The sequence below is a fragment of the Microtus pennsylvanicus genome, chromosome 4 (genome assembly GCF_037038515.1).
Source record: "Microtus pennsylvanicus isolate mMicPen1 chromosome 4, mMicPen1.hap1, whole genome shotgun sequence".
NCBI lineage: Eukaryota > Metazoa > Chordata > Mammalia > Rodentia > Cricetidae > Microtus > Microtus pennsylvanicus.
The window spans coordinates 11726636-11750769 of NC_134582.1; the positions used below are offsets into that span (position 1 = coordinate 11726636).

Here is a 24134-nt window from a genome sequence, read left to right on the forward strand (position 1 = left end):
CTTGGTTGCTGCCTGAGTCAGTTTCTCATGTTATAAAATACAGATATTGTCACAATTTTGTTTTCAGAGAGGCTGTCCCATCAGTCCAGTGCCTCTCTGTCTTTGGATACAAGCTTCCTATCATATAGATGAAAATGCAGAAATACAGATAGCAGTCGGCTAGCTTTGTCTTTATTTTGCAATTAATTGGCTTGTTCCTCAGACTGACCACACAAACACACACACATGCGCACATGCACGCACACACGCACATACCTCATTTCCCCGCAGAGAATTTGGTAGGAAGGCTAACTCTCACCTCTTTAGCCTAGGCCCCAATAAGCACCTGTCCCTGTGCTGTTGGCTACTCTCCCAGCAAGATGAGAGCCCAAGAGGGAGGAAATCCCTATTCTAGAGACAGCAGCTCAGCCTTTCCTTCAGAGAACCTGGAAGGCAGAGCAGGATGGGGTAGACTGCCACCATGTTGATGCGAAGGCCTGTTTCAAAGTCATCCTCTAGGACCAGAAAGAGCAAGGCTTAGAGAGCAGATCCAGACTTCCATCCTGCCAACCTCAGAAAGTGGCCAGACCCAGGTATCGGCACCCCAGCCCCAGGAGATGCCAAGTGGTAGAGCCAGCTAAGCATGGGAAGGGTACCATAAGAATGACCACAGAGCCAGGCAGTGATGGTGCACACCTTTAATCCCAGCATTCAGGAGGCAGAGGCAAGCAAACCTCTGAGTCTGAGGCCAGCCAGGTCTACAGAGTGAGTTCTGGGACAGTCAGGGCTACACAGAAAACAAAAAAGTGCACACAGTAGGACAGTCTCATCCACATTGGACTGGCAGCGAGGCAGGTGCCCCCTGGTCTGTGGACTTCAGCCCTCTATGCCCTGGGTTGGCAGCCTGCCCCTATGTCTTTCTTCCCTGGAGCCAAGGCAGGTGTCACCTTAGCTGAGCATATAGCGTGGTATTCAGACAGCTCACCCCTCTTCCTGTTGAGCTTCCAGCCCTGCTGAGGGCTTCTCAAGGCCACAACCACAGCAGGTGCTGGCTCCCCTTGCCTGAGAGTGAGGCTTCACGCCTGCGTAAGTGTGAGACAGAATTCCCACTGAATCAGCCCCGCTTCTCGGCTTCTCCGCTCTTGCACCCCAGCACCACTCCCCCGCCCTGCTGCCATCAGCCGAGCCCAGCCTACCTGACCTGATTTCACCAACTGAAATAGTCCAGGTCCTCACAGCCCAGGACAGTTGGAAATGTCTCTAGAATGATCTAGATTCATCTGGAAGTGGATGATGGCAGTTCCCAGCCCCAATGTATGCCCTTGCCCTGGAGGCAAGTACTGGGGAGAAAGTAGTCACAAACAATCCTAGTACCAGGAGCCATCAATCACAGAGAATGTTTCCAGTCGTTAAAGGAGCATCTGGGCCGTGGTTTTTCTGTCTGTTGATTAGAACATATTCAAGATCATCCTTAATGTCATTCTCTTTTGCACAAATACACCAGTACATGAAGGTTTCGAGATGATGTTCAGTAGAGTTTGAGGCATACGCGACAGGTACCTGATGGATGTCTGTGTATGCAGTGGCATTATTGTCTGTCTTTTGTCCAGGGGTCTACAGGCACCCTGTAAATCTACATAAAAAGGCTATATGACTTAGGTCATAGGACACTTTTGTCCCCTGCCCTAAAAGCCTGTATGACCTAGGACTAACCAATCAGTGGCTCCATATGCACAGCAGTGATTGGTCTGAAGGAGGGCCATGTGACAAGCAGGGCCATTTGCAACCCCACTCCAGGGTTTAGGAATTGGCTGTTAGGAGAGAGGGGCTCTGTCTTCCTTTGGGCTCACACCATTGTAAAAGACCCACAATAGTGAAATATACTGTGAGTCGGCCTGGCAAGCTGGCATAGAGATGGTGACAAGAAATTAAAGAAGGATAATAACAGCCACAAAGAGAAGGAAAGGTGAGCCGGGCAAACGCCCTGCCTTTCTACTCTCAAATCTTGGGTGAGAAAGAAGAGCATCATGAAAAAAAAAAAGAACAGCCAGGCCATGGTAGCACACATCTTTAATCCCAGAACTTTGTATGCGAGGCAGGTGGATTTCTGTGAGTTCAAAGCCAGCCTGGTCTACAGAGCGAGTTCCAGGACTACACAGAGCTACACAGAGAAACCCTGCGTCAAAAAACAAAAAAGAAGAAAGAAAAAGAGAAGGAGGAGGAGGAGGAGAAGCAGCCTGGGGGTTTCACAGAAGAGGCATCTGGTCACCTATCACAGAGCAGTGATCTGTCGGGTTCCCAATGACTGAACACCTCCCACAAGCCAGGCACCATCCTAGAGGCATGGGTCCCTCCCCATGAGCTATCTGACTAAGTTAGCTATCACACTCTCCAGAGTGGGAAAATAACTGACTACTAAGAATCATCAGGTCAGCCACATGTTCAGGCCCCGTGTCCGACGACAACAGCCAGGGGGAGCTAGGGAGAAGCAGGGCAGCTGCTCCTATAGGCCGGTAGTCAGAGGGAGCCTCTCTGAGGAGGAGACTTTGGAGCAGAATTCTGGAGGAAGAGAAAGTTGGAGCCAGATTTAAAAAAAAAAAAAGTGAATTTGACTTAAATGTCTTTATTCTTTCCAATAGAAAAAAAAATCTATCAAATAATTCATTTTAGCCTCCACCAGTTATGCGGGAGAAAGGCAGAGCTATTGATGCTGGCAGCCTCTAGGTGCCCCCACCCCACCCCAGCACACACAACTCCCCATTGCCTACCTCTCCCACGTCCATCCCAACCTCACAAGGGGAAAATAAAACCAAAAACTTCCTCCCAACAGTCACTAAAAGACCACGCTCTCCCTCCCCACCAACCCTCCCTGAAGTGGGGGTGTGGGGATGATGTGGCGGTACCTCTGTGAACAGAAACATGGCAGCCACTGGGGAAGGCCAGTGTGGATGGGCAGATCTCCCTTGGTCACTTGTTTAAAAAAAAAAAAAAAGCAAAGCGAGACCAGGATGGTGGTGAGTGTGCAGGGTGCAGGACTGCCAGTCAATCCCAGGAAGTGCAAAAATACACCGTGGTCCTTGGGCCAGGCCTCTCCCGGCAGCATCTCCCCGCTGCGGCTGGCCTGCCCGCAGGGGTCGAGGGGGTAGGGGAGCTGTGTTTTTCCCCTTCTGCCTGTACACAGCTGTTTTTGGCTTGGCCACAGAATTCTACCACACCAGAGTTCGTGTGGTTATCCAGAGTGGGAAGAATTTCCCAGAATGCCTTGAGAAACCTGAGACACTGAATGGCTTTCAGGGCCTATTGATGTGGCTGGTGCAGGAAATAGCAGTACGTCAATAAATAGTTTTAGGCAGGAAACCGGGCTTAAATGGTAGCCTTAAAGTTTGGGGAAAGACACCAGGGGTTACTGGGAGGGAGCCTGCCCGTCAGATGAGAACCTAGAGCCAAATAGCAGACTTTGAAATGACTGCCCCTGAACTGAGGCCCCTTGCTGCTCTTGGATGCAAGAGGCTGAGGTTGGGGGCAGAGTCAAGAAGCAAGGACAGGCCAGTTTCAGCTGGCAGAAAGGGGCTCTTTGTGTGGAGGGAAGCTGGCAACCTCTAACACGCGTCAGGAGGAGACACAGGCTAGGCTCTGGCCTCTAGGTGAGGCTTATTCACACCCCGCCTGGTGGAAGTCAGTGCCAGCTGCCAGTCACCCCAAGACTTCCACTGTCCTACTTTAAGAAGAGAGAGAGGGTGGGGGTGGGAGGGAGCAAGAAAAGGCACTGTTACAGTCAGTACCCGTTTTCCTGGTTGTGGAGAGAAATTTAGGAAAAAAATGTAAAATAAAAGAAAGAATAAAAGCCATCCACATTCTCATCTGGAAGCACCCATATTAAATATTCTGGACCGTTCTTTTAAAAAACCGTATCCGTGGAGGAAATTATGTCGCACACACAGTTGAGATTCGCTGCTTTCATTTAGCATTAGATAAACATTTTTTCCATGCTTTTGTAAATTTTTCACAAGCAAGTTTTTTTTTTATTTGTTTTTTGTTTGTTTTGAGACAGGGTCTCTGTAAACATGGCTGTCCTGGAGCTCACTCACTGTGTAGACTATTTTGGCCTCAAACTCACAGAGATCAACCTGCCTCTGATCCTAAGTGCTGGGATCAAAGGCGTGTGTCACCTCATCTGGCCAATAAGCAAGTGTCAGTGAGTGCATGGGTCATCTCTGACTTAACCATTGCCTTGTTGGATGGTTAGACTCTTGGATTTTTATGTATATTAAACTTGCTTCAAGATAGCACTTACATTTGTTGTATTTGTGTATGTTTATGCGCGCATGTGCATGTCCTAGCTTGTATGCGAAGGTCAGAGGTCAGCGTGTAGGAAACAGTGCTCTCCTACCGTGTGGACCCCAGGGATTGAATGCAGACAGTCAGACTTGTAGGAAAGCTCCTTTACTTTCCTCGCTGGCCCATTAAGAGGATCTTTCCTGTTCTCATTTTTCTTTATCATAGTAACCCAGAGGTGCAATTGCCAGATGACTCTGAAAGCTTGATTAAGGCTTCTTAGGAAAAATGTATAGTGCCCATATATAAGAATGCTTGTCTCCGGCTGAGCTCCTTTAACCCCAGCACCCGGAAGGCAGAGGCAGGCGATTGCCTGAGTTCAAGGTCAGCCTGGTCTACAGAGTTACACAAACCAGGGTTACACAGAGAAACCCTGCCTCAAAAAAAGATAAATAAATAAAATGAAGTAAAACAAAAAGAATGCCTATCGCTTGAGTCCTTACGAGCATCGATGGCTGCCATCTTTAAATTTTTGCTATATAGCAGATGGGTAAGCATGTATTTTCGTTCCTTTATCTGCAACTGGAATTAAGTGTGTGCACTTTGGGGGGTTTTCTTGAGGCAGGATCTCACTGTACCCCAGGCTGATCCAAAACTTTCTGTGAATCCTCTGCCTCTGCCTCAGAATTGCTGGAATTAATAGGCATGTCGGCATGAGCCACTATGCACAGCCATTTCCACGTGTTTGATGGCAGTTTTTATTTTGACCAGTAATTCACCCCTTTAATGTCCTCTGTATTTGTCTATGATGGGCTCAGAGCCATTACAAGCTTGAAGCTCTTGTGTGTGTGTGTGTGTGTGTGTGTGTGTGTGTGTGTGTGCGCGCGCGCGCGCGCATCTATACCTATCTCAGTGATTTTCAGCTGTCCTAATGCCGCGATCCTTTAATACGGTTCCTTATGTTGTAGTTACCCCAACCATGAAATAGTTTTTGTGGCTGCTTCATAACTGTAATTTGCTACTGTGATGAATTGTGATGTAAATATCTGAGATGTGGAATATCCGACATGCAACCCGTAGGGTGATAACCGCTGTTGTATATTAAAGCAGTTACCCTCTATCCTATTTCCCGAAAGCCTATTGCGTCCCATCCCCAGCCCCGGAGCCTCCTAAGAGTTCTGGAGCAAACTCTGCTACCTCACTCTAAACACACCTTTCTCCACCCAAAAGTGTGATTTCATTCCATTGCACCTTCGGGTTTTTGTTCTTCTTAATTGCCTCTTTATCACACCTCTTTATTCTTAGGGTTTGGACGAGCTGAGAGTGTAGATCCCTTCCTCCCTGATTTTAAGCCCTGTGGCTGCAGTGTTGCTCAAGTGAATGCTGTATCGTCTGCCTCTGATTCGTAGCCCCCCGGGGATCATACGATAAACCCTTGTGGATGCCAAATTTGTTTCTGTGTTATCTGATCTAGCTGTCCATGCTCCGCCAATCCCATGGCCTTTTAATTATTAAAGCTTTGGAATAAATTAAAAGTAATACAACCCTTTCCAATTTTGTTGTGTCCTGACTAGTGACTTTTCCCTATGATTCCTTCAAATTACTTTTCGGGTCATTTTTTTCCCCAAGTCTCTACATCCAGTACCCTTGCCACACACACAAAAGTTTGTGTTAGGATTTAATAAATTAGCTTCTGATCATTAAAACATCTCACTGGTAAATTGTGTCGTGAAAGCAAGCTGTTGACTTTTATATATTAATTTAATATCTAAATACTCATTAATTAGTTACTAAACTCTGATTAATCTTTATTAGAGGGTTCTCATGGGTTTTTTATACATATAATCTAATAATTTTCTCTCTCCCTTCTACCCATGGGCATTGCTGCTCTTTTTCAGTCGGAGCCCTTGATGTAATAGATTGCGTTTATAGATTATTTCCTGATGCTAAATCATTACAGCCTTCCTGGGACGAACGTCTATGTGGTTATAATGGATCTATTTGCTGGCATTTCATTTAGGACTTCCCCATCCATTCACATTAGAGAGGTCGGCAGACGCACTTCTTTCTTTTTAACTTACTGGGAGATTTTGTTGTTGCTGATTGGCTGGCAAGCTCATTTTCTCCTGTGTTTTGGGTCCATTTCCAAATGACAACAGCTATCTCAATGGAAGAATTTACCTATTAGAGAGCCATGACTTTAGAGACCTCTCTGTAAAGGTAATTCTTTCATAACTTCATTTTAGCTTGTGTCTTTTAATCTCTTCTGGTTTTGATATCTTTCCTTTTCAGTAAGTTTCACTGATATTTGTTTTTCTGAAACATTCTTTTTTTTTTTTAATTTTTGAGACAGGGTTTCTCCGTAGCTTTTGGTTCCTGTCCTGGAACTAGCTCTTGTAGACCAGGCTGGCTTCGAACTCACAGAGATCCGCCTGCCTCTGCCTCCCAAGTGCTGGGATTAAAGGTGTGCGCCACCACCGCCCGGTACTTCTGAAGCATTCTTCACTGTGTTTGTCAACTTAACGTAGTAATGATTTTTGTTACGCCTTACCACTTCCATATTTGTTTTCATATTGAAATTTTTTCTAATTTTTCCTTCTTGCTTTTGTATGCACTTTCCTTTCTTATCTTCTAGTTAATTTCCAGTTTTATCTATATTGTGTTCTTTCCTGTATTTTTTTAGCTGGTGATGGTTTTCTGATTTTTTTTTTCAGTTGAGATTTTGGATAACACCGTCTGCTAGAAATACAATGCAACCCACTCACATAATCTCAAATGTAATTATATGTTCTACTTAACCTGGTATATTCAAATTTTCAGCATATACTCAACCTTTTCTTAAATTTTATGTGCATTTGCATAAGTGTGGGTATATACATGTGGGTGAAGGTGGCCGTGAAGGTGAGAGTTGTACATGCTGGTTTTGTGTGTCAACTTGACACAAGGTAGAGTCATCAGAGGAAGGAGCCTTAGCTGAGGAAAGGCCTCCATGAGATCCAGCTGTAAGACATTTGCTTATTTAGTGCTTAATGGGGGAAGACCTAGCCCATGTCGGTGGTGCCATCCCTGGGTTGGTGGTCCTGGGTTCTATGAGAAAGGTGACTGACTAAGCCAGGGGGAACAAGCCAGTAAGCAGCACTCCTCCATGGCCTCTGCATCAGCTCCTGCCTCCAGGTTCCTGCCCTGTTTGAGTTCCAGTCCTTACTTCTTCAGTGATAATAGCAGCAATGCTTAAGTGTAAACCTAATAAATCCTTTCCTCCCAACTTGCTTTTTGCTCATGGTGTTTTATTGCAGCAATACAACCCTAACTTAAGACAATTGGTACCTGTGTAGTGGGTGTTGCTGTGACAGACCTGACCTTGTTTTGGCGAGGATTGTGGAAGGACTTTGAAACTTTGGGCTAGAAGAGCTTTTGAGCTAAGTGCTCTGTGGGATGTTTTGTGGAGGTTGGAAGATAAGAGCATTGAGAGCAGTGCAGAGGATGGAGGCCTGGCTTGTGAAGTCTCAGAGGGAAGTGTAAAGGCTCTGTCAGGGCCATTTTGTAATCTTGAATTTTAGAGATGGCTCAGTGGTTAAGAGCATTGCCTGCTCTTCCAAAGGTCCTGAGTTCAATTCCCGGCAACCACATGGTGGCTCACAACCATCTGTAATGAGGTCTGGTGCCCTCTTCTAGCCTGCAGACATACACATTGACAGAATATTGTATGCATAATAAATAAATAAATATTTTAAAAAAAGAAGATTCTGTGGTTCTGATTAGCTGCGGCTGAAGAATCAGCAGTGATTAACAAGGTGCCAGAACTGCCAAAGCAAATCTTGCTTTGCTGGGATACTTGATACTAGTTGGCTGGAGCTAAGAAATTAGCAGTGATTAAGAAGAGACCAGCATCAGTGGGGTGAAATCTTTTGGGAAGTGTTTCCTGGGAGCCCAGGGGAGCTGTGTTCCAGAGGCAGCCAAGGTTCTACCTCGTGCTGGCAGTCAGACCTGGTAATGTGTAAGCATCACCCAGGTGGTACTGGTTTCGAAGGCATGAAGGGTCAACTGAGGCTTGGCACTGTGAGAGGTCAGGAGAGGCCATTGGTGAAGGTGCAGCCTCAGTGGAAGTTGAAGGCCCAGGACTGAAGGGGTCATGCAAAGAGATTGAGGCTTAGCACCATGAGAAGAGCCTATGAGACGCTATTGGTGAAAGTGCCCCCCAGTTGCAGCAAGGAACCCTAGTATTTTGGGAATGTCAGTAGCATGGGATGACCACCTAGAACAACAGCAATGGAGAGGAGCAAGCTGTGTATGCTGCAGAGGGTGGAGCCAGAGAAGTGACCCAAGCCCTTTGGAGGAGTCTAGAAGATCATAAATGGATCCCAACCATATGGACAGTTGGAATTGTTCTACCTTGGTTGTGACTGGGCCAATTTTTCCCTCTTGAAGTAAGAACATATTTCGCTGGGACCCACAGTTGAAGAAACTTAGGATTTTAAAAGAAATTAATTACTAAAATTTTAATGTGTTTGAATTTGTAAAGACTGTAGGACTTTTAAAGTTATTTATGTTCTTAATGTGAGATCTTAGGGATGAACGAGAAAGGAAGGGTGTGACTTGGCATTCGTGATGCGTTTGTGTTTCAAGTTGACAAAGGTCTGTTGTCCTGGCTGGCTTTGTGTGTCAGCGTGCCACAAGCTGGAGTCATCAGAGAGGAAGGAGCCTCCGTTGAGTACCCAATCTGAGTATTCTTCAGGGCATACTTTTCCTTATATTTCCCAGATACTCAAGCTGAGGGAAACGGCAATGACATAAAAATCTCCCAGTATAAATTAGGAAGTACTGTTTGCTTTCCAGTCTTCTGTCCTCTTCCCACAGTCTTAACTAGCCTTTAGGAATTTCATTGCATTTCTAGTTAACTACTACTATAAAAGTATCATTTAGGTTGCATTTAAAAATTCAAATTGAGCCAAAATGAATTTAAAAAAATAAAAATTAAATATCTTCTCTTCCAAAAATTCTTCCTGGCTTTTGATTCACTCTTAAAAAAACAACCTTTTACTGACTTATTTTGACTTAACTTCTTCATAAAGTCCGCCTGGTTTCAATTTCAGTTTCCCCTTCCTGTTCTGTACCACGATTCCTTCAGAACTGAGGCGTATATTTCATAGGCTGAAATATCCATTCAAGAAAGTTTTGATATTTTACTTTTAATAAAATGATACAATTTTCAACCATCTTAAGTGTACCACGTACCAATATAAAATGTTACATACACATGGTTGTACAAGAAATCTCTAATAGAACTTGTTCACCTTACAAAGCTGAAACTCCCCAACGACTCCCTGTGTCTCCCTCCCCAGCTCTTGGCAGTTTGCGCTCCTTCCGGTTCCATTCCATCATCTGACTGCCCTAGGCAGTCTGCTTCTCAGAATCCTAGCCTTCATCTAGGCTCTGATTTTCAGTTGAGAATATTTTTACTTCTGAGATCCTAAAATCACTTTTCTAGAATCTTCTGATGGCAATTAACCTATCTATCTTATGTCAATAACTCAGGGTGAACTTGCTTCACCCTAGCCCTTTGTATATTGCCGGAATGGATGGATGGATGGATGGATGGATGGATGGATGGATGGATGGATGGGCAGGTGGGTGGGTGGGTGGGCAGGTGGGTGGTGGAAGAATAGATGGGTGGGCAGGTGAATGGATGGGTGGGTGGATGAACAGGTGGACGGGTGGATGAATGATTGAGGACCTTCAATTCTCCTATTGGGTGGGCAAGATGGCTCAACATTTGCATGAAAGGCTGGTGACCTGAATTTGATCCCCTAAAACCACATAAGGTAGAAGAGAACTGACTCCATAGAGTTGTCCTCTGATCTCCCCCTGTGGCACACACACCCACATATACACATCAGGCACACACATAACATAATAATAAAATAACATTTTCCTATTATCTGCTAAGCTACCAGTGGACAGGGTTGTTCTTCCACTTTGAGCCTAGCACAGGGCCTAAAATGGGCCTCAGCGGTGGACTGCTCATCTGTGAGACAGTGTTCTCCATAACTCCCTAGGATGATTGGAGAGTCAGAGGAGACGAAAACAGATTGAACTGGGAGGTAATGAATCCAAGAATGGTGTCATTCCCTACCTCTTCCCACCATACACACACTTCAACCACCACCACATTCCCAGTCTGTAGTCTTGGGATCTTCCAGACAAGGCTGAGGGACATCTGTGAAGGAGGAAGGTAACCAAGACTGAGCAACACTCAGAGGAAGAAAAACTGTGCCCCCCGATTCAGGTAACCGCAAGTGCTGTCGTGGATACAAGGCCAGGTAGCTTTGTCCTCATTGAAACACAGAATCAGCCTGTAGACTGTAGGTGCTGGGGACAGCTGGTGTTGCCTGGGCTTCTCCCAGCCCCGCTGAGGCTGACGTGGTCTCTTGTGCCTCTGCAGAAGGACTTCACTGTGCGTGAGGAGCTGCAGCAACAGGATGTGGAGCGCTGGCTGGGCTTCATCACCTTCCTGTGTGAGGTGTTCGGCACCATGCGGAGCAGCACCGGGGAGCCCTTCCGAGTGTTGGTGTGCCCCATCTACACGTGCCTCAGGGAGGTAAGCGCAGAGGCCTTGGCCTCCCTACTGCTGGCTCTGTCCAGAGATGCTTGAGTAAAACACAAGAGAGCATTGAAGTTGAATTACATATAAAAGAATGAATCCCTTGAAAAGGAGAGAGTGATTCCTCCTTGGTTCCTCCTCATGCATAAAGAAATAAGTTTAACTCAGACTTCAGTAATTCCTAATCTAGCATTTAGTAGAAGAGGTTTAGGGTGGCCTATCAATGAATGGATCTTTGGATTGAGTTGGTTATCACTGATTTTTTTTTTAATGTTTTGCTTCTAAAGTTGCTCTTAAAAAGTAGTAAGTACTTTTTAAGATGGATCAGAGGCTAAGCATACTCACTGTTCATTTAGAAGATGCAGGTTCAGGTCCAAGCACCGTGTGAGGCGGTTTATAACCACCTGTAACTCCAAGTCCAGGAACTCAATGCCCTCCCCTGGCCTCGGTGGGCGTTGCCCACATGTGTGCACGTAAACGCATGCATGCATATAAAAATAAAACTTGTAAAATAATAAGAGAAGACAAGAGATTTTGGAGAAGGAAGTTTGGGGTTGCTTACTCTTCCAGATATAGAAGCTCACTTTATAAGGTCACATGGCTGTTGAGGGAGGGTAAAAATAAAAGACAGAAATGGACAGTGGGAGGCCAGCTGGAAGCTCGGTGGTGGGGAAACAACCCACCTCTCACTAGGAGGGAGCAAGCTGAGGACAGGACTCCAGAAGCCTTAAGAGTGGTAGCCATCAGGTTGGCTGATGTGAGCTGGGAGGGAGGGAGGGAGGGAGGGAGGGAGGGAGGGAGGGAGGGAGTGTGAGACTCCCATTAACCGTCATGGCCACATTCACTGGGGTGTGAATTTCAGAAAGAGAGTCCTTATGGGAATGAGAGCCAGGAAAATAGGTCTCAGAACATCTATGTGGGTCACTGTTGAGTCTCCTCAAAGGCTGTCCTGAGGACGGTGCACAGAAGGATCAGAAGCTCTACAAGAGGTCCCATGGAAAGTACGGAAACTATTTCTGTTGGGCTGGAAATGGGTGGTATCACCAGGAAGAGGGTGCAGATGGGAGTGGGGGAGTGGGGTGGGGTCATATGGGAGGTAGAAGAAGAGTATGGGGGAGAAGGCAAGTTGGGAGGTAGTGTTTCCAGAAAGTTCCAGAAGAATAAATACAAAGGGTCCCAGCATCTTTCTGTAGGAGGTGGTACCAGCCCTGGCTCCACCCATCCCTGTCCGCTCCTGCCTTAGCAGCCCTTTGCTGCTAACACAGGGAATGATAGTGTCTGGAGAACCAGAGGGCCTGAGCAGAGAAGTGGCAAGAAGGGGCGGCGGGGGGTGGGGTGGGGGGGCACAACCATGGGCCTCCAGCAGAGATGACAGAAGAGTGGACAGGTTCTTCCGAGCACCTCCTGGGAAAAGCTGCAGAGAAAAGGCACAGAAAGGAAAAGAGCAGAGTCTAGAGGCATGCTTGTGTTTTCGAATAAACTCTAATAAGCACATTGAGCAGAAGCAGGCTGTGCTTGTGTTCGGGGAGCACTCCTTTATAGGACGAGGGTAGGCCCATTCCAGCCAAAGCCCAGCATGCTTCACCCTTGGGTCACCTTTAAACCCGCAACCCTGAGCCACCCCGTGTTGGCAGTCTCTGTTTCGTTATGAATATGCTGCACTTTGGAGGTACGCCCCTCATTCCCTGCATGGCCTCTCCTGATGACTTGATTTTACTCTCCAGGGCCCTGGTTCAACCCGCTCAAAGTGTAGTGCCAGGAGGACCAGCAGCCTGGCCTTTTGTGTCCTTTGGAGTGAGTGTGAGACGACCTTCTCAGAGGCAGGGGGCTGGAGTGCCCGTTGGGAACGTGGCCGTGTGCCCCTATGAGCCATCAAAGATAAGAAGTGCTGCTGTTCTAGGGCAGTGACCTGAATTGCCCAATTCTTTCCGCATGGTCCGGCCCCTCCCCCTGGTGTTGTCACCTGCTCCCCCAGCAGGAAACAGGCCTGTAGGGAGTGCTGGCCTGGCTGCTGGGAGATTTTTCACACCACCTAAGGTAGTGCAAACTTTGTGGTGTGAGATCCGGAGGTGCCCCGAGGTCTGCAGAGACAAGAAGCAGTCAGGCCATGAGTCGAGCTTTGGGGGGACGTCTTAACAGACATGGAAAATCACATTGTGTTCACAGGGATGTTGCACAGTAAAACCATCTATGCCTTTCAGCATTTTGTGAAAGGGGAAATCAGAGCCCCCTGCCCCCCTCCGACACCTGCTGGGATCAAGCTACCCACTGCCTGCATTCACTTTCACCTGGTTTTTGAGCTCTACCCTCCTGGGAAAAAGATCGCCTGCTCTGGGCTTTCTCAACTACAGAAAGGCTCTCGCCGACGCCACACTTACCCTTGGGTTCTCCTGCACGGCTGTGATAGAGGGCATGCCCGACATAAAACTATTAAGGAAGGAAAATTTTGGTTTTGCTCATGGGTTCCAGGGTCATGTCCGTGATTACACACCTGAGCAGAACATGATGGTGGCTGGAGCGTATGGTGGAGAACAGGAAGCAGAGAGCGGGACCAGAAGCAATGGAGGATAATGTACCGCTGCAGGACATACTCCCTTCACCACACAGCCACCCTCAGTATGGAGCTTCTTCCAGCCAGCCCTAGCCCTCAGAGTTTCCAGGCCTTTCCCCCAAATAGCACTACAGCCCAGGGCTCAACTTTCTCGAAACAGCCTATGAGGTACAGTTCAGATTCAAACCAGAAGGCTCTATTTCTCTAACAACTAGCTCTAACAAGTGTTAGAGAGAGTAGCTGTGCAGGCAGAGGGAGCTGAGTGCACTGGGGTAGCTAGGGCAGAGCATAGGTGTTCCTCGAGGACTCGCTGGGCTCTGGGACTCTCAGAGCTGTGTCCTCCGAGCTCGGGAGCTAAGCCTATGCCAGATCTTGAACAGAATAAGAGTCTCTGCTCAGAGACACACAGTCAGTCTATACCCAGGGTTGATCTGGAGATCCGAACTCTCCATCGAAGGATCTTTCCAAGAAAGATGTGGCCTTAAGAAAAGATGAACCCTTGAAGAGGTGAATTCTGAAGAGTCAGCTGCCACCTAACCAGCTTTACCACACACACTCACATCCAAGCTCTAGCAGCAGCCCCAGCGCAGGGAGCCAGATGAAGGAGGTTTCTAAAGCCCAATTTGCGGCACTATCTACCCCATGCTGGGAAGGCAGAAGCTGTCCCTTGGAGCCAAGCAGCTGGCTGTAGTACCCATCCTTCCTACCCAAATGTTTAAGCCTAACGTTTTTGTGGCTGCTGAGATCTGAGAGAAAACCTTAAAAGGAAGAAAGGTTGATTTTGGTCCATGGTTTTAAGAAGATTCAAGCCATGGTAACCTGGCTCCTGTGGTGAGCCAGAAGCATCACAGAGAATGGGCATGAGCAAGGAAAGCTGCTCACCGGTGGCAGCCAGGAAGCAGAGAGAGGAAGTAACAGGAAGGGACCGAGACATTCTTCTGTGTGTACTTATGTGTGTCTCCTTGCCTTCTGCTCACCTTAACGTGTTCCTTTTGGCTTATTTTCTTGGGCTAGGGAGATGGCTCTGTGAGTAAAGCAGTCGTCCTGAAAATGTGGAGTAGGGTGCAGGTTCCTCATGCCCGTTTCAGAGTGGACGTAGCAGACTGTGTTGGGGCCCGTGTGGGTCCAACACAGATTCCCTAACTGGACTGGAACGGAGTCGTGAGGAATAATCAAACGCAGCTTACACGGTCATCATGGAAGGGCAAGATCTCTCGAAGATCCCCTCGTTTATTATCCAAACACCTTATATATCATCACACCAATTGAGCTGAAAACACATTAGGCTCTCTCCTAGGCAACCAGGTGAATGGGCTCAAGTCACATCCGCATCCACCTGTCTGCTAGCAGTCACGTAGGCCATGAATTCGCATCTCTATAAGACATCCTCCAAATTTCAAAGGGAGGAAACACCAAACCTTTTAAATCTTAAGTCATCAGCTTCAGCCAACATCTCTTCTCAGGTAATCTACATTTATAACAAAAGAAACTAGGAGCAGCACATCCTGGCTATTGTTAAACAGAGACAGCTTGTCTGCAGAGTTCGTGACCATCTCAGACCGGGCTTATGACTCTTGTGCCATACAGAAATATGGGCCTACAAGACTGTAATCCCAGTGCTGGAGAGACCGAGATGGGATCCCTGGATCCAGCTGCTTAGCTAGATTAGCCAAGGCTGTGAGCTCTGGGTTAGCAAGAGATCCTGCCTCAGTTAATAAAGTGGAAAGTGATCAAGAAAGACCCCAGCATCAATCTCTGGCCTCCAAATACTTACGTGCATGTGAACATACACACACACACATGCATGTGTGCCCGACACACAGATGTACACGCAGACAAAGAAAAAAATCATTAATGGTAATGCTTAACCAGAGATCTGCCCCCTTAGCAGGGTCTTCAGTATCAATATTGTGGTGCTGTCTAGACATACACTGAATAGCAGATCTCTAGAACTCGTTTCTCTGCTTAACTGCTGGGTTTTTTTTACTCACTGATGAGCAAGTAACTCCCCACCTCGCTTTCCTCCAGCCTTTAGAAACCGTAGCTCTATTCTCTGACTCAATGAATTTGACTATTTTAGAGACCTGGGGACTTAGCGTGGTTTCTCTAGATAGCATACCAGATGCTGACTGTTTTATTTTTAAAAGAGGAAGATTTATTTAGCTTACAGTTTTTGGAGGCTACAAGTTCAAACACCATGGTACCAGCTCTGCCAACTGTGTCACATCATGGTGGATGGCATCATGGCAAAAGATCACAGAATGAGGCCGGAAGAGAGAGAAAGGAACAGAGGTCAGACCTGCTTTTTTTTTTTTTTTTTTTTTTTGCTTCTCATAGAGCAACTGGAGAGCTCACTCCACAGCAATCCTCACTTTGAGGGGTAGTAACCCCCCTCCCGATGATCTGATTTCTCCTCATTATACGTACCCTTCTGAAGGGTTCTGTGCCAACTCCCAATACTGCCACACTGGGGACCAAGCTTCCAATACACAGACTCTTCGAGGGCAAACCACCTCCAAACCATAGCACCTACTGCAAGTGAACCATGCAGTAGTTAGCTGCTTTGGCTGGCTTGTATCACTTAGCACAACATCCTTCAGCCTCATCCACATTGCTAGTATTGTGAGCTTTGCCTCTTTTAAACACTGGGTAAATGTTCTCTTCTGCACATACACCGTGCTTCCTCCACCCACTCACGCGCTGATGGCCACTCAACTATTTTTCCTAGTGTGGTTCTTGTGACCGGTACTGCAGTGAGGATGGGAGTGTGTACAACAGGCTTAGAGATCATGATCTCAGCTCATCTGAATAAATCCTGGAAACGGTTCTGCTTTGCCCTCTGCTAAGGAGCCTGGGTACAGTTTTCCACAGCCTCGCCTTACATCCCAACACTCATTGTACAGGGGTTCCCATTGCTGTAGCCTCACCAGCTACTGCTGTCTCGTATGATAACAGCCACCTGGGTATCAAATGATAGCTCCGTGTGGTGTAAATGGGCATTTTCCTAATGATTGATCATGTTGAGCATCTCCTCATACATCTCTTCATGCATGGCTTCTTCAATGAAATATCTAGTCAAAGCCTTAGCCTGCTTCCTAGATATGGTCCTAGGCTTTTTGCCTTAGATCAGAAGTTCTCAACCTGGGGGTCAAATGACCCTTCCACTAGGGTGGCCTAAGATCTTGGAAAACACAGATATTTACATTACAATTCATAACAGCAAAATTACAGTTATGAAGTAGCCATGAAAATAGTTTTATGGTTGGGGTTACCACAACATAAGGAAGTGTGTTAGAGGGTCTTAATGTTAGGAAGATTGAGAAACACTGGCTTAGCTGTTTTGGGCATTGCTGCCCTATTTGATGTATGGTTTATAATATCACCTCCCATTCTGTGGGTTGTCTTGCAATCTCACTCGTGGGTCCTTTCCTTTCCTGTGCAGAAGCATTTTGGTTTTTCGTAAGTCTGCTTAGCTGTTTCTGCTTTCATTGCCTGTACTTATGGAGTATATTCCAAACTTACTGCCCAGTGCCAAGCATCTTTTCCCTATGTTTTCTAATAGTTTTAGCATTTCAAAGTCTTGTGTGTGAGTGTTTGATGTCCATTGTTGTTCGTGTATAGTAAGATAGGGTCCAGTTTTATTGTCCTGCATGTGGGTTTTCCCAGTACCACTTACTGAAGAGACTATCTTTCCCCTTTGTTGAGGATCAGATGGTATGTAGCTTTATTCCCATATTCTCTGTTTTGCGCCATAAAAATCTAGAAGTCTGTTTTTATGCCAGTACCGTGCTGTTTTAGTTACTGTGACTTTGCAATATATTCTGAAATCAGGGACTATGGTCCTTTTAATTTTATTCTCTGCTCAAGATTGCCTTGGTTATTTGGGACTTTTGTGGTTCCAATTGAATTTTTAAATTTTGTATTATTCCTGCAAAATTGGTTGATTATGATTCTTATATGGATTTTATTGAACCATTGTAGCACTTTGGTTGGTGTAGACATTTTCACAATACTGAACCTCTGATCAAAGATCAGAATGAGTACAAGGATGTGCACTGTCTACTCATATTAAACATAATCCTAGACGTGACCAGGAGAGTTAGATAGAAGAAGAAAAAAGGGAAAACCGTCCATATTTACAAATGGCATGATGTTATATATATATAAAGCATTTGATGGGGCATGGTGGCTCTCGCTGCTGATCTTAGCACTGCGCAAGCGAATTAGTAGGATCGTGAGTTTAAGAAGAACAAGACTGAGTCCAAAAATTCTAAAGATGTCCTTCAAAGAACTGTTACCAGTCAGGCATGGGGGCACAGCTTTCAAGAGGCAGACAAGGGTGGATCTCGGTGAGTTTGAGGCCAGCCTGATCTACATAGCAAATTCCAGGCTAGGCAAGGCTTCATGGCTAGACCTTATCTCAAGATAAATCCATTAACAAATTAAACAAATTCAATAAAGACACATGGTGCAAAATCAAATATGAAAACCACTTGCATTTCTACATGCTAATAATGAACTATCCAGGAAGGCAATTAGGAAAACAATCCCATTTACAATCGCGTTAAAAAAGAATAAAATGCTTTGAATAAGCTTAACTAATGAAGTCAAAGACTTCCACACTGAGAACTAGCAAGCAGCAAACTGGGCTGCTAGAGGGGCCGGACAGATGTACCAGGAGAACCGAGGCCAGCAAGTCCGGCTCATGGGGAAATGGAACTGCTCTGTGCAACAATGAGAGAGCCGCTTTCTGAACTCCGTGCGTGAGCGTGCATTCAATTGCTGCCATTGTTTTGGCTCCAGGGAAATCTGACCTCGGAAAAGGCCGAGATGAAGTGGGTGTGGGTAGAAAGACTCTGCTAATGCAGGATATTCTTCAAGGGCACCTTGCCAGGACCACTCCTGACTTCCCCAGAGCCGGGATGGGACTGCTTGGCAGCCTCGCTGGGGCCAGAAGAAGCCCACGGTAGGCTGTGAGTCTATGCTCTGGGCTCCCCTCAGGGAGGGGAGATTGCTTGGCTGGATCCATGGGAAATGAGTTTCACCCTACACCTCTGGAAGTTTTACAAAATTGCTAATTCCCAAATCGGCCCTTGCCCCTCTCCCTCACCCAGTAAACCAAACTTCCTGGCGATGGGGTTGGGCTGCGGGGATGGAGGCTTTCCAAGTTGATTCTGGTCTGTGGCCATGGTCAAGTAACAGGAACGTTGATATCCCAGGTTCATTTAGTGAGCAACTACTGACCAGTCAAAAGGATCGTGGGAGTGGCTGGCCTTAGGTACTGAGACCCAAGTTCGAATCTTAGCAGCTAGAGTTCCTGGCTGTAGAGTTCTAATCTATCAGCTTTCAGGCCTTCAAGATTCTTTTATGTAATCATGGGAATGTTCTGGATTGGCTTTAAGGCTTCAAGTAAGCCAGTCATTCATGAAAAACAGGTGGCATGTGGCAACCCTACCGTGACCTGTCACAATGCGTTGCTATGGTGCAGACTGTGTCTTGACATGACTCAAGAGAGGTAGCTTACCTCAAGAGGCCACTAAGAAGACCATGTTCCTAACTGGGCATCCAGGCCCCTGGAGTCAGATGTGATACCCCTACCAAGCACACTGTCCCATTCATTGTATTTCCCATGGGCAAACTTGCATTCTTCCTGGCTCTTGCTAACACCCTACGTCCATGGTGAGGGACCCCCATGAGAAATTTGGCTTCAAATTCATGATCCCCTGTCTCTGTCTCCAGGGTGCTGGGATGAAATGCATGGGCTACCAAACCTGGCAGTTTGCAATTCTTATAGCATCCTGAATGGCTGCCCACGGCTGAGAGCCCCCACTCTCTGGACTTGTCTTCTGGCCTATTGTAGTAATGGCTTACAGTCCCTTCCCAGTTACTTTATATCATTTCATTCTTCCATTGCTACCTAGAGTCTAGGTCTTGCCTATCACAGAATCGTAGGATTCCATGCTGTTTATTTTTCTTGTTTGTTTGTTTATGGCAGGGTCTCACATAGCCCAGGCTGGCCTCTAACTTACTGTGTAGCTAAGGAGGACCTTATACTCTTGATCCTCCTGCTTCTGCCTTTCAAGTGCTGGGGTGGCAGGCTTACACCACCATTCCACAGTGTGCTCATGTTCGAAGCAGCAGTTTAGTCTGACTGCAGAGTCTTCCCGTTAACCTTAGAAGGAAGCATTGTACTGGCGGCCACATCTGCAGAAATTACATAGCCCAGAACATGCACGGTGGGTTGGGAACCGGATGATTACAGGGAAGAGAGGGTAGCTGGGGAATGGGGAACTGCTGGGGTTCAAAGACGAGGCTCCCACCAGCACCCTCTGCTTCATGCTATATGCTGTCCAGGTCCAAGAGTTTCCAAAGGCGGTAGTCTGAACGCATCACCAGACCTCATATAATGGAGACTTTGCGTAGTCGGTCAGCTAACGACAAGAAAACGCCACTTCCTTATTGGACTAAAACGCACTGAGACAACAAAGTCACCTAAATTTGGAGCCAGAGGACCCCAGGGAACTCAAGCCCTGTAGGAAACAGTGCTGCAGATTGGGGGAGGGAGTCTAGGGAAGGGAATGGTGGAGTCCAAGGGCCGTTTTAGCAGAGAGTGGGCCCAGTACCTAGCGGTTTGTACTGTAACAGTCAAACAGGACATGGAGGGAAGAATTGAATCCTGTAAAACCAGGAGACTCTTTCTCCTTCAACAGTCTCTTTCACCCCTAATCTTAGGCACAGAATCTGGCAGAATGCTCCTCTGAGCATGCAGGCCAGGTAACCAAGACCAGAGCTCTTGGTTTAGCATCAGAGTCCCTGCAGGCTCCAAGACTTGCACTATGAATACCCCAGCCTAACCTGTCCTGGAATCCTGCTGAAGTAATCCCCACATATCTAGTCCCCTCCCCACCCATTTATTCCTCTCTTTGGCTTGGCACACATTGCCAAGTCACTCTGGTATGATCCTGACCTAGGCAGAACATCCCCGCCACCCCCACCTAACCTCCACACACAGAGGCAGCCCTTGAAGCAGCCTCAAAATAAAACGGGAGTCTCCTACCTACCCCACCAGCCTTTCCCCCCCTACCCCCCCATAACTGTTCTCTGCTTCCTTAGCCAGACTGAGCTCACTGAAATGTGAAATTTGAAGCCAGCGTTCCCCTTAGCAACCATGGTAACACAGGATCTGATAGAGAGTCTGCAGTCAGAAGAATACCAGCTTCCACCAGACACTGGTTTCCAGAGGGAAACCAGCCCCGCTCCAGGCTGTTTTTAAGTAGTCTTCAAACTTCAGAGATGGCCAGCACACTCCGAGGGCAGCATGGCTTCAGGAGGCTGTCACGGAAAGCTGGCTTCTGGAAAGTGGCATGAGGCAGCTTTGGGTACGTTCTCTGAAACACAGAATGCCTTGGCTCTGTGGAGAGTGAATAAACCCTATGATGGGTGTATTGGTGGGGTAATTTTCCTAATTGCACCAACTCTTGGGTATTTTTAAATCAAGTTGAGTGGCAGAGCCCTTGTGACCCTTGCCCTTCCAGGTCCCTTCTAGAGAGTTCTCAGCTCCATATCACCTTGCTAGACAATGACTTGGTCTCTTCCCTTTGTGAAAAGCAGTGAGGGCTCCCATGGGGAGGGAGACATGGAATGGTTAAAACTTTTCTGCTCACAGTCAGGAGAAGCCATGCGTCTCCTTTCCAGTTCTGGGTGGGCTACAAGTCTCCATTCCTGGTCTCAGTGTTCTCTCTCTGTAGGAGGTGTTAGTCTTGAGATGAAGCAGGGATCAGGATATCCACTCACCCAGCCTCTAGCCTGAGCCCCCTCCACCGCCCCCATCTCAGTGACAACCTCCCCTGCCCTCCCTCTCCTGCTCCTCCCAGCCTTTTGTCTCCTGGGGCCATGCCTTGTAATTTGAAAAATATTCTAACTTGGTAATTAATGTCTGAACTTCAAGAGCACCCCCATCCTGCTTCTGCAGAGCCAGCTGAAGGCGGGCCAGGATGAGGACATAGATGTGGAGAAGCTAAAAGGAGGCGTGGGGTTTCCTAGACGTTCCCTTAGCTTAGCTGGACTGTAAGGGTGGGATTCTAGCTTGCTAGAATATGGGTAAGAGACACAGGCATGCAGAGATACCTGTGCTTGAAGCTGTCTCAACTTGTAAGTTTGGGGGGGCAGTTAAAAGCACACATGGGTTCCCCCCCATCCCGCCACGACCTCGGCCATTTCCCAGTAGGTCAGTGACAGAGTCTGTTCAGCTCAACAGATTTGGGAACACGAAGATGTCAGACAGGGGCACTTTCTGAGGGCAGTTCTGGGGGAGAGAGACAGAGAAGAATAGGAAGAAGGGAGGGGGAGAAGGGAGAGGGAGGGGAGAGAGAGAATAAGCAAGCAAGCTATGTTTAAAAACATAATAAGGGGAACTGAAAGGAGGAGGAAGTTGTCATGAGTCTATTATGTTAGAAACCTATGTGGATATGTTTGTGTCTTTCCAAATTATTTATTAAATTGAATAAAATATATTCATTAACTACACTATTGGCTACAATTTGCCACATAATTCTGATTTACTTAATTAGCCATTAGCAATGTTAGATTCTTTTACTCTGATATTCTTAAAATTTTTATGGACTTGCTTATTTTGCATGTTTATGAATGTTTTGGCTGCATGCATGTATGTATACCCCATGTATGCCTGTTGGGTTTCCTGAAATTGAGGATACCAATGGTTGTGAGCCACCATGTGGGTGCTGGGAATCAAACCCAGGTGCTCTGTAAGAGGAAGTGCCATTTGTAACTGCCAGGCCATCCTTCCAGCCTTTATTTCAATATTATTGGTTGCTAATATCAACTCTCAGATCACGTTATCCCTCAGAGAGAGAAAGATTGCAGTGTGACTAAAGTCAAACAAAACCAGCCTGGCAGTAGAGGTGCACTCGGGAGACGGAGGCAGGTGGATCTCTGTGAGTTCGAGGCTAGCCTGGTCTACAGAGCGAGTGCCAGGACAGGCTCCAAAGCTACACAGAGAAACCCTGTCTCAGACAAAAAGAAAGAAAAGGAGAGAGAGAGAAAGGGAGGGAGAGAGAAAAAAGGAAGAGAAGGTCTAAGGGAGGGAGGGAGGGACGGAGGGAGAGAGGGAGGTCAAAACCCTCCTGAATTCAGAGGGCTTAGGGCTTAGAGCTGCCCAAGCTCAGAGATGTCAGATGTGGGTCCCAGTGACAGGCCTCTTCAAAGGCCAGTTTAAGGTAGGCTGAGTGTCAAGGGCAGAAGAAACTGCCCTCAAGCTAGAGCCAGAGGCAGGAGCCGTTAGCTGTGTAATTCTCCTGAACAGGGGTTTGATGAGTGAGGAGGGAGCTCACCAGTGTCCTGGGCACCTTGTAGTCTTCAGGAGTTCTCAGGTGAGGGGTGGTACCTCTGGGTAACTGACAAGCCCGTGTGCTTGGTGTTTCCCATGCCAATTTAATTCAGTTCTGTATCACAATTGATGGGCACAAACCTATCTTTATTAGTTTGTACTTAACTGATGTTTGGCAAGTGATGTATACACCATGTAGAATTGTTCTTTCTTGGCACTTATCTCCAAGACGGAGTAACTCAAGTCAGGGTCGTTGCTCTATAAGATGCTGTTTCATAGAACACAGTGGCCTGGGGGAAGCCCGGCCAGTTCACAGAGGCAGGGAAGCCGGCCCTTGTGCTAGAGCTGGTGCTGCCCGAAGCCCAGGCACGGCCCATGATGCTCTCGGCTTGCACTAGCTCTGCAGACTCACAGTTCACGGTCAGCCTGAGCTGATGTCAATCCTCTGTGTCATCCCCACTGTGGGACAGAAACAGCATTGGGAGACCCAGGAAGATCCCTCCTTCTTTCCATCTGCTTAGAGCCAGCTAGAATCCAGGTCCCTTTGGATAGGTCTGGGTCAGTAAGGCACAAGGCTGTGACTTCCAGGCCCATGACAAGCCCAAGAGGAAGCCTCTTCCGGGTGCAGCCTGTTCTTGGCAGGAGGGGTACGTACAAAGAAGGCGGAGTTGAAGCTGGCACACTCTAGCAGCTTGCCCTCTCTGGCCTTCAGGGTCCTGGTCAGGTGCAGAATTAAATTCATGGCACTTCAAAGTTTTGCTAATTACAAACAAATTCCTCCCTCTCTATTGCTCCTTGTCTGAGGGATACCTCACCTCTGCAAAGTCAAGACAGGAACTAAGGGGATCCTTTTACTTGTGCAAAGTGAAGCGTTTCTTAGTAAGAAACACTAAGGTGAAGGAAACCAATAAAAACCCTCGGGGCCTTTGCACAAGCTACTCCCAGGTAGTGTGCCTGCTCGCTAGACATTCTGGTCTCTGTTCAGCCTTCTGTTCCTCTCGAGGGTCCTGACTACACTCACCACATCCCAGATGGACCTTTCCCTGTCCTCAGCCCACCTTCTTTCTCTTCACAGCCCTGACAGTCGTCGTTGGTATTACCTTAGGTTTCCTTTGTTAATCTGTTTGCTTTCTACCGTGGGAACTCTAGAGGCAGGAAATGTGTCTATTTATAGCTAGGTCCCCAGTGGTGCCTGACATAGGGTAGGTACTGGATAAATACTCATTGAAGAAACTAACGAAATAACATGTCTAGACTGGGCGGACAGAAGACGATGGCCAGCCAGCCTTTCCAAAAGGAACCTGAGGAAGCTCCTCAGAAGAGAGGGCAGAATCCTTAAAGAGGCAAAGAGAGAGGCTGTCTGCATGCGCTTCTTAGAGGTG

General features: G+C 47.1%; 1 protein-coding gene across 6 annotated transcripts in view; it reads left to right on the forward strand.

The window, feature by feature from the left end:
* Ctif (cap binding complex dependent translation initiation factor) overlaps positions 1-24134 on the forward strand; it is a 240131-nt gene that overhangs the window by 190913 nt on the left and 25084 nt on the right. For all 6 annotated transcript variants that reach the window (XM_075968253.1, XM_075968258.1, XM_075968256.1 and 3 more), the window contains one exon: positions 10697-10852. In XM_075968253.1, coding sequence (XP_075824368.1) covers positions 10697-10852 — 156 coding nt within the window. The remainder of the gene's footprint in view (positions 1-10696; positions 10853-24134) is intronic.